General features: G+C 35.9%; 1 protein-coding gene across 1 annotated transcript; it reads right to left on the reverse strand.

Annotated features, from left to right (window-relative positions):
• Positions 1-4460: 4460 nt before the first annotated feature.
• On the reverse strand, positions 4461-10786 carry klhl40b (kelch-like family member 40b). The gene is made up of 6 exons (XM_051097988.1): positions 9513-10786; positions 7639-7799; positions 7379-7486; positions 7108-7293; positions 6852-7001; positions 4461-5020 (listed from the first exon to the last, which is right to left on the reverse strand). Exons 1-6 carry the CDS (start codon positions 10644-10646, stop codon positions 4909-4911), a joined length of 1851 nt encoding a protein of 616 aa, XP_050953945.1. The 5' UTR covers positions 10647-10786; the 3' UTR covers positions 4461-4908.

A 10786-nucleotide genomic window follows, 5' to 3' on the forward strand; every position in this document is an offset into this window, starting at 1 on the left:
GATCAGGACTTCAGAGCGTGGATCATGAATCATTTGATTCAGATCGGGACTTCGATATGGGTCCGCGAATGATTCGGTTCAGATCAGGATTTCGGAGCGATCTTTTTTTTTTCAGATTTTTTTTTAAACAGTAGAAAACATCAAACTCTTAATGTAGTACAGTTCTAAAAATAAAACAAAGAAAAAAGAAAGTATACACAAATACAAATCCCTTTTATTATAGTAAAAATATAGTATACTTTGTAATACTTTGCATGTGCTTCACTTTATTTTTGCCATTTTTTATTAGTATATTTTTATTTATCTATTTCTCTTTTTTTAGAATTTGAAATGGAAGACATTGTTCGATAAGTGAGATCTCTGATTGAAGTCCTTGAAAATCAAAAAAAGTAGTGCTTGAAAAGTCCCTGAAAGTCCTGGAATTTCATTTTACAGTATTTGTATGAACCCTGATTAGTGAGCGTGTAATGTATTACTAAATTTCTTCAAATCTGTTTCGATGAAGAGACAAACTCCTCTGCATCCTGGGTGTTTTGAAGCCGAGTACATTTTCAGCAAATTTTCTTTTTTGGGGTGAACTATTTCTTTAAGAAACTTTTATTATTTTCAAAAAATCCCAAAGAAGGATGTTACACTTTTTTCTTTCTCTTTCTATTATTTTAAAACTTCCAGAGCACTTTACTCTCAGTGTTGGCCATAATGGCAAAATCTGAAACACCTAGACCACTTGTGAAGAATTGAGTGTGAAAAGGAGTGCGTTTTATTTGCACGGAGGCAATATCAAATCTGGATGAACACCAGGGTGTTTTTGGTTTAAAAACAGTTTTGTGTTGAATGTCTGAAATGCTTTATGGTACATCAAGCAGGTTTATCAGCTATTTTTACACTGAATTATCGGTCATCATTAATGCTTTTCACTATTTTAGGATGGTTTTGAATGACAGACAGTCTGAAAAACCAAGTAATTAGCTAAATGATGGAAATCATGTTTTTGTTTTGTGCCCTAAAATGTAATTATGTAGCAAACTATTAGACTGGCCTTCTGGGACTCTTGTACACTGTAAGATGGTGCAGTCAAGAGGCTACATAGAATCTAAAGAGTTTATAGAAAATTTCTAAAAAATAAAAAAAGTCCCTACCCAATGTCAGAGAGGATTTATATAGACATAACATAGTTCAAGAAAACACTCTAACAACTCTAGGAGCAGTAAAATGTTGTAGCTATAATAGGTATTATCCAATTTATATATATATTTAAATATATATATACATACACACACACACATAAACATATATATGATATATAGAAATATACATAGTCTGTAAATAAATTCTGTGTTTCCTGTCAGTTTTTGTTTAATCACTTTTCTTTGTTTACAGCCTTTATAGAGTCAATTGAATGTGATGAGATGAGGTCAGCACTCATGAAAGAACTTGCAAGATGGAAATAAGCTTAAATATGAGGAATAAGCTCTAAATTTGATCTTAAATCTTACCTTACTTTGTTTGTTCACAGTAGATCAGTCATGTTTCTGGGTTAAAGGAAACCTGGGTATTAAGACTTGTCTGGCTTAATATAACATAAATGATGTTTCTTACTGAAATATGTAGTAGAAACCCCACAAAATTTATGTTACTTTAAAAAATCCACTTTGTTTTATACATATTTTGCACTATGGGGGGACGCCATTATTTTGATGATGTTAAATGGTTGTTCTCTGCGTTTCTATTTTTTTCGCACCACAACTTGGAAAATAAAATGCTGATACGATGCCCATTGTGCGGCTTTAGGTTGTAATTTTCAGTCGGAGATCAACAAGAGAAGCAATGTAAGTCTTCACTGCTTTTCCTAGCAATAAGAAGAGGAGAAAATAATGGGAAGATGCCTGTGGATGAATAAAACTTCTTAAAGACCTGTGTCTTTATTCTCTCCACTTTACCCCTGAATCCTTTGAGGCTTTTAGTCGACCACAGCTACTGAAAGAGTTTACAAACGGCAGAGACAAGAAACGCTAGATGCCATCCTGGCAGGATGTAAACATGCCAGCGCTTGTCATGACGAAGGAGTTTCTCAGTTTCTAAAGAAGATTTCACTCCATATACGGGGTGTTTAGACTCCTTGTGTGGAAAAATCAATGGTACAGCTTATATACATCGCTTATATCCCGTGGTCATCATATCAGTATTTGATTTTCCAAGTTGTGTTGTGGTAAAAATAGCAACAGGTAGCGCCAGTAGCTCACCGAGTGCAACCATATGACATCATCAAAATAATGGCGACCCCCATAGTCCAAAATATGTATAAAACAATGTATATTTTTTAAAATAATGTAAATCTTTAATGGGTTTTCTGCTACATATTTACATAAGAGACATCATTTACATTATATTAACCTATTCAAGTCTTAATACCCGTAGTTCCATTTAAGAAAACTCAGCTTAATGTAGGTAAACGCAAGTGTTTTTAAATGGTATGTGTTTCTTTAATAAGTTTTTGAAAGTATCAACAGAATGGTCAATTTAAGGAATACTTCACCAAACAAAATGTAAATTCTGTTACCATTTACTTATCCTCATGTCGTTTGAAAGTTACAGTACTTTATTCTTCATAGACGGCGCTATTAATTATGGAAGAGTGTTGGTGCCATGAAATAAAAAAGGTAATAGCGACTTGAAAATTGCAATTACCTATTTTATTGTTTTATTCCATGATGGAAACAAGGAAAAAAACTGAATTGCAAGATGTAAACTTGGAGTTGTGAGGAAGAAGTGAGAATTTAGTTGCAATTCGGAAAGAAACAAAGTCTGAATTGTTAGATTAAAAAGCAATAACTTTGATTTATTTGTTTTTAATTCTGTGGTGGAAACTGGCTTCCATAATTTAATAGCAGAATGCTCAAGCAGCTACATAAGTAAATGATGAAACTATTTTCATTTTTTGGCTGAAGTATCTCTTTAAGGTTGCAAATGTAATTGTAGAACTTCTAGAATCAATTAAAAAGCAGAGCTGATTGAACAGACATAACATCCTGTCTCTTGTAACATAGTACAGTGCTTTTTGTTAAACAATTAGACCCACAGCAATTGACGTAATTGTCAGTTTTCTGTGTTTGTCGGTCATAACCAGCTCATTGTGGAGGCACTATGACAAATCTGCCTTAAGTTTGTAACGGAATAGAGTTGCCATGATCATGAATGTGTAGACTGGAATCACGGCGGCATGATTGAAGTTAATGGTGATCTGAGTAGAGACCATCACTAGGAAGTCTTTAAAAAGGACATTTTTAATTTGGTAGAGAAATCCTGCAATAATTTTATGCCAGATGATGATTGTTGAAGCCTTTTAATGGTTTTGCCACGGATCGAATACAGTTGTCAGTGTTCTTTACATGTTTTTTAGTGTCATATTGCACCTTATACCTAGCAATGTCCTCAAATCAATTTGAGATGCTTGTTTTTTTAACCCCGTTAATATAGTTAAACACATTTCATCTCATTTTTATTACAATATTTATTTAAATATTAAAAAACGTCCCCAGAAAGATTTCTAAGATGCATGTAGCACTTGCATTATAGTCTTATCAATGATTTAAATTGCAATCGAATTCCCTTTTTACTTAATGTTTTGTCTGCACTTTATTTGAATATTAAAATTGTGGTACAAGGTTTTGGATAACACAAGTTTTGTTAAAGATACTGCTGAAGGTTTTTGTTATGCCCATCTTTTTTCTATCTTTGTTAAACTAAAGTCTTACATTTTATGTGAAGTGAAATTGCACAGAGGTAAATAAACCTCCATCTCTGAGGATATTGTAGTGCGTAAAAGCCCATTAAGGAGCTAAATGATTTAATTTTGTGCATCTGAAAGAACACGTTTCTCTTACAGTAAAAGTTGGACGTCTTTCATTTTTTTTGTATTTTGCATAGCGTGTATTTTTAGTTTGCTGCTTACTGAGAACGATTTGGGATGTTTGTGGCCTTCTTGTTTTTTACTTTTTAAATATGTATATTTAAGTGATCTCGGAAAGAAAGCAAGATTTATATTAAGAAGGTTTGGCTGTTGTTTTCAGTTTGTTCTGGTGTGTTCTGGTATTCTTTGTAATAAATAATAAGTGATAGCGAAAGATGATTTGCACTTCAGAGTTTGGGTAGTTTTTCTTATTGTCTGTTAAATTTTTAAAGAAACCACTTACCTTGCAGTCACCTTGAACATTTTGAAACCAAATTCAAGAAATATTTTCACTTAACTAGTACCTAACATGTAATACTCAAACTTACCCATACTTTCAATGTATTAAACCAATCATGAGTGTGACTGTTCATACATTTTAATTCTATACACTAGTATGTCTTATTTAACTTTGTGTACATGCAGTTGGCAGTCATGCTGGTCCTGTCAGCAGAATACTAAACAATACAAGGACTAGAGTCTAGCGGTGCTAATAAAATGAGGCTGTATTTTGTCATTTATTGTACCGGGTAGTATTTATTGTCTGTAATAAAACAAAATAAAATGCAAATTTCAATAGTGAACTAAATGAAACCACACCAAGCATTTTTGTGTTTGTTTTTACTTTACCCTGGGAGGTTTCTCACATTCAGAATAAGAATTAACAATAAATTTAAAAAAGTACACAACATAACACAAGCAGCTATAATAAATCCATAATAAAATTGTTCAGAAACAGCATTGTTTTGACAATATCTGTGTTTGTTCTCTCTGTTTCAAAAGATCAAGTGTGTTTGTGTGTTGAATATCACATGAATCGCTTTCATGGAATGAGTTTGAGAACAGATGTTTTGTCCTCTAATGTTTCACACTGGTTCAGACTTGGTTTCATTTTGTCCCAAGTTTGTACCTCCTTTCCATTTTGGTACACTGAATCGTTGGACGGCACTGGTGTAGTCTCACATTTTAGTGAGCCGAAGAGTGTTAAGTCGAACTCCTAGAACTGTTGCACCAGATGCATATTGAATCTCCCTCAGGATGCCGTTCCATTTCTTCTCGCCCTCATCGTACCTGTGAACAAACATGAACTTTTTTACATATTTGGATTGTTGTAATCATGTATATGTGGTCAGATTTACAATTTATCGATTTGATTTCAGTTAATGACGGATGTTGTGTTTTTTTTTTTAAATATTTATTGTTATTTACTCACTCTCATGCCATCTAAAATCTAGATTATTTTTTGTACTTGCACACCAGTGGATCCTCTGCAGTGAATGGGTGCCGTCAGACTGAGCGTTCAAACAACTGATAAAAACATCCACAAATAATCCACACAATGTTGCTTCTGGCCAAAAGTCCATATGAAGAGTTTATTTGCAAAAACAGATTTTACAGTTTTTACGATTTTTTCAAAAAGCATGTTTTTTATGTTATCATGGTTTTATGTTGGTTAGCTGTAATAGTTTATATCAAAAATAACCAGATGCAGTTTGATTGAGATTTATTAGAATGTACAATGAAAAAATACATGATTTTTTTTAATTGTTAAAAGCAGAGTTATCTGTTTTTGCAAATAAACTCTTCAACTTAATATTTCTCTCCTGATTTAGACAAGACAGCTTTGTTTTACTGGTGAAAGCAATATTACGGATAGAAGGTATTTTAGCTAAAAAGCTATTTGCGTTTTTGAAGTTAAAAATGTCTTAATGGATTTGTTTCTTATCATCATGCAAATTTTCACTTCATTAGATGTTAATAGTTGGTCTGGAGTTGTGTAGATCATTGTGATGTTTTTATCAGCTGTTTGGACTCTCATTCTGACGGCACCCATTCACTGCAGATGATCTAGTCAGATGGTGAGCAAGTGATTTAATGGTAAATTTCTCCAAATCTGTTTTAAAAAATAAACAAACTACGTCCTGGATGACCTGAGGAAAATGTTCAAAAAAAGATTCATTTTTGGGTGAACCTTTCTTCTAATTAGAACAATTACTAAGTGGATGCTTCCTTTTGCGTAGTTCCACTTAAAGGATTAGTTCACTTCCAGAATAAAAATTTCCTAATCATTTACTCACCCCATGCCATCTAAGATGTTCATGTCTTTCTTTCTTTAGTCAAAAAGAAATTAAAGCTTTTGAGGAAAACATTCCAGGATTTTACCCTATATAGAGGACTTCAATGGGGATCAGTGGGTTAAAAGTCCAAATTCTCATTTCAGTGCAGCTTCAAAAGGCGCTACACGATCCCAGCCAAATAATGGAACGTAAAGGAACGTGATTGTTTTAAATTTATATACTTTTATAACCACAAATGCTCGTCATCCACTAGCTCGCATTAAGTAGTCACGTTGGAAAGGTCACGTGTGGTTAGTTCTTCGTTTGTGTCCTTTGGTTCAAAAAAGTAGGGTAGGGCAAAATCTCCATCTCATTTTCTCCTCCAGCTTCAAAATCGTCTGACGTTGTTTTACCATTTTTTTTTTGTTAAGGGTGTTTGACTTTCTTTGCACATCCGCTTTGTAAACACTGGGTCGGTACTTCCGCCTACATCACGTGTGACCTTTTCAACTTAATGCGCCAAGTCGAGCTAATTTGTGTTTTTTTTTTTTTTAGAAAATGACTGATTGTTTCGCTAGATAAGACCTTTATTCCTCAGCTGGGAACGTGTAGAGCCATTTGAAACTGCAACTTGGACCTTCAAGCCGTTGATCCCCATTGAAGTCCACTATATGGAGAAAAATCCTGGAATGTTTTTCTCAAAAACCTTCATTTCCTTTCGACAGAAGAAAGAAAGACATGAACATCTTGAATGACATGGAGGTAAGTAAATTATCAGGAAATTTTTATTCTGCAAGTGAACAAATGCTTTAAAGACTGATTGGTGTAGTGAATGGATGTCTCACCTCCAGATGTCATTCATTTCCTGTGGCATGAGATCGTCGCTGTCCTCCTTGGGGAACATGGCAAATCCACCCACAGCGTAGAGGATGCCACCCACACTGACCAGGCTAAGCGAACTACGGTCCTGGGGAAATTCTACAAACTCTGACCACCTGGAAGATAGAGAGTGTTGTGGTTAAATATTACTTTACCGCAAGCTGATTATGAGTATGATAAACCTCAGATAATGCTGCATATATTGCATGTGGTCACACTTACTTGTTGGTTTTGATGTCGTAGACCTCAGCGTTGCCTGTGAGGCCAGTGTCAGTTACACCAGCTGCCACGTAGATCTTGTTTTTGTGAATTGTGATCCCAAATAGTGAGCGAGCGGTTTTTAATGGAGCCAGATCCTTCCATTGACGTGTTTTAGTGTCGTACACACACGCGCTATTCAAACACTCTCTACAAAATAAGACAGATGTGTGGATAAAAGTCAGATACAGTGTCAGCCTTAGTACTAGCTTATTGAAATAGCTTATAAACTTACTTGTTCTCTCCCTTTCCTCCAATTACATAGATCATTTCATTATGGGACACTACTCCATGGCCATATACTGGGTAGGGAAGAGGATCTGACTCGGCCCATTTAAGATACCTTGAAAAAAAAACACAAGGTGGTTTGAAGTACACTGAATGAAATTTGGTGTAGAAACAATTTTTAGTAGTCAAGAGCTTGCTAGTAGATTTCACAAATAAATACAGAAGAAATGGACAAATAATTAATGTGACATCTACAAACATACTCACTGTCTGTCGTAAACCATGACTGTGTCCAGAACACGTTCTCCTTCCTTCATTTCTTTCCCTCCAATAACAAAGATGAAGTTTTCTGCCTCACCCATCCCAAACAGGAAGCGGGGAGAGGGTATGGGAGGCATGCCCATCCAGTCTGATGTTGCAGGGTCAAACTGTCAGACATAATGACAATACATCATCCACTATGTATTTGCTGATTATTTAAAGACCTCGTGAAATCTAAAATCTAAATTTTGTGGTTTTTATTGCATGTCTGTTTCAAAGTCATCCCTAGTAAACACAAAACTGTCCCTTAAAGGAATAGTTCACCCAAAAATTAAAGTTCTGTCATTAATTTCTTACCCTCATGTCGTTCCAAACCCGTAAGACCTTCGTTCATCTTCAGAACACAAATTAAGATATTTCTAATGAAATACGAGAACTTTCTGACCCTGCATAGACAGCAATGCAACTGACGCATTCAAGGCCCAGAAAGTTAGTGAGGACATTGTTAAAATAGTCCATGTGACTTCAGTGGTTCAACCGTAATTTTATAAAGCTACAAGAATACGAAAAGCAATAGGTATTAAAGCTCTCGGATTTCATTAAAAAATCTTAATTTGTGTTCAAGAGGATCAAAGGTCTTACAGGTTTGGAACGACCTGAGGGTGACTAATTAATGACAGAATTTTCATTTTTGGGTGAACTATCCCATAATGTTAGGGTATGGTTCTTGTTTGGTGTGCCTTTAGTTTTTTTCCAGAAATGTCTTGCTCGTGCTTCCAATTTCTTTGGGCACCATTCTAGAAATATTGCTAAAACCTAGCTAAACATATTGGGTATTCAAGAATAAGAGACAGGCCCATCTAAATATCCTGCCCAGGCTCTCAGTTTCTTAGAAAACCAATGATTCCTTGGGGTCTTTTTTACATACAAAAACACACTGATCTATTTACAAATGTTGTCTTATTTATGTACACTACATATACAGTTGAAGTCAAAAGTTTACATACACCTTGCAGAAAAATGTTAATTATTTTACCAAAATAAGAGGGATCATACAAAATACATGTTATTTTTTTATTTAGTACTGACCTGAATAAGATATTTCACATTAAAAAACATTTACATATAGTCCACAAGAGAAAATAATAGTTGAATTTATTAAAAAAAATTATGATCCATTAAGAGCCGGGGTATTTTTTTTAATTAAAAAATAACTTTTTTAATTTAAAGATCAGGGTAAATGTAACTTATTTTGTTGTCTGGGAAGCATGTAAGTTCTGACGGGCAGTACTAAATGGAAAAAATATGATATTTAGGCAAAATAAGAAGTAAGAAAAAAATGTACACATCTTCATTATGTTCAAAAGTTTACACCCCCGGCTCTTAATCCATTGTTTCTTCTTCTGAAGCATCAGTGAGCGTTTGAACCTTCTGTAATAATTGCATATGACTCCCTCAGTTGTCATCAGTGTGAAAAGATGGACCTGAAGGATTTTTCTGAAGAACAACAGGCAGTTTAACTGATCAGGACAAACAAGGGACTCAAGAACAACTATCACTAAACAAGAAAACAGCTGTGGATCATTCAGGTAACAACACAGTATTAAGAATAAAGTGTATGAAAACTTTTGAACGGGGTCATTTTTATAATTTAACTATTATTTTCTCTTGTGGGCTATATGTAAACATCTTTTATGTGAAATATCTTATTCAGGTCAGTACCAAATAAAAAACAGCATGCATTTTGTATGATCCCTCTTATTTTGGTAAGATAATGAATATTTTGCAGATTTTGCAAGATGTATGTAAATTTTTGACTTGAGTATGACTCCGAAAACTAGACTGTACAAAAGCAGTACATGAAAAAAATAGTCCTTTACCTGCAAAAAGTATGAATAGATCTGTTCGTCTTTGCTCTGCTCATCAAAAAACAGTCCACCTGCCACAAATATCTGATTTTCCTTTGTAACCAGACTGCAGTGGTTTTTAGGAATTTGGGTGGAGAGTGACGCCACAAAACAATCATTTCCTGTTGGGTCATAAGCCACCGACGCAGTGTCATTGATCAAGAAGACCAAGTCTCTCAGGAACATCCCGAACCGCAGATTGTCATTCAAGATTCCTGGAAGTAGCTCCTCCTGCTCTTCTTCTTCTTTTTCTTCATCTCCCTCCTTTTCTCCTTCCTCACCTTCACTCTTTTTGCTTTTGGTCTTCTTGACTTCAGGAAGCTTCCCAGCACGGGCGTCTTTGACCAGTTGCAGTTTCTTGGTGATCTCTGGGTTCAAGCTCAACCATTCGTGTTTCTCCACATTTTTGGTGAAGTAGTCCTCGGGAACCAGACGTAACCTGACGCAATCCAGGAGACCCGCTAGGTCCTCCAGCCTCTTCTCTTGGTCATGTCCAACCCACTTAATCAAAGCCTCAAAAACATCTTGCTCGGTTTCTACATTCAAAGAGTCTGATGCGATAACGGCTGCCAGTTCGCTTGGAGTCAGCTGCAGGAATTCTTCATCCCGAGCAATTAACTGAAAGCGTTCACAAGCGAAGTTCCTCGCCGATATGGCGAGACGAGGACAATCCAGCATGAGGCCTAGGCGAAAAATTGCCAAACAGTTGCTCAAACTTAATCTCTTTTGCAGGAACGAAACACATACGGTGAAAATGGAGGGGATCTGAAGCATGTTGGCCAGAGCGAAGATGTCTTGTACGTTTTGCTCCGTCACATTGATGTTTGAGGTGTACAGGTACTTCAAGATCATCCCCATGACTCCAGGCTCCACATCCTCCAATACAATCTCCTTCTTTTTACTCTCCTCCACACCTGACTTGAAGAAAGCTCTGAAGTACGAGCTGCAAGCAGCCAGGACCAACCGGTGGCAGGGAAACTCCTTGTCTTTGATCTTCAACACACAGTCAACCATCATATTGCTCTCCAGAAGATCGTACAGACCATCCTGGAGCAGGGTTTGCTGGTACATCCGCGGCTCCTCCATGGGATCTATGGGTAGAGCCATATTGATCGTGTAGTATCCCTGACAGTCACAATGAAGTCGGTGGCTAGTCCGGCGGGTGTCTGTACCACACCTCTGTTACTGGCTGAAAAGAAGAGGAAGGGCTGAGTCAGTTCCGCTTTGCTGTCAGGGACTTCAGGCTT

This window comes from Labeo rohita, chromosome 24 (genome assembly GCF_022985175.1).
Source record: "Labeo rohita strain BAU-BD-2019 chromosome 24, IGBB_LRoh.1.0, whole genome shotgun sequence".
NCBI classification, from domain to species: Eukaryota; Metazoa; Chordata; class Actinopteri; order Cypriniformes; family Cyprinidae; genus Labeo; species Labeo rohita.

Excerpts from the sequence above, each read along its gene's own strand:
- klhl40b (XM_051097988.1), bottom strand. The coding sequence starts at position 10,646 with ATGGCTCTACCCATAGATCCCATGGAGGAGCCGCGGATGTACCAGCAA. Across the intron at positions 7,800-9,512 it reads TCTATTCATACTTTTTGCAG|TTTGACCCTGCAACATCAGA; the intron begins GTAAAGGACTAT and ends TATGTCTGACAG. Across the intron at positions 5,021-6,851 it reads GAAATGAATGACATCTGGAG|GTACGATGAGGGCGAGAAGA; the intron begins GTGAGACATCCA and ends GTTTGTTCACAG.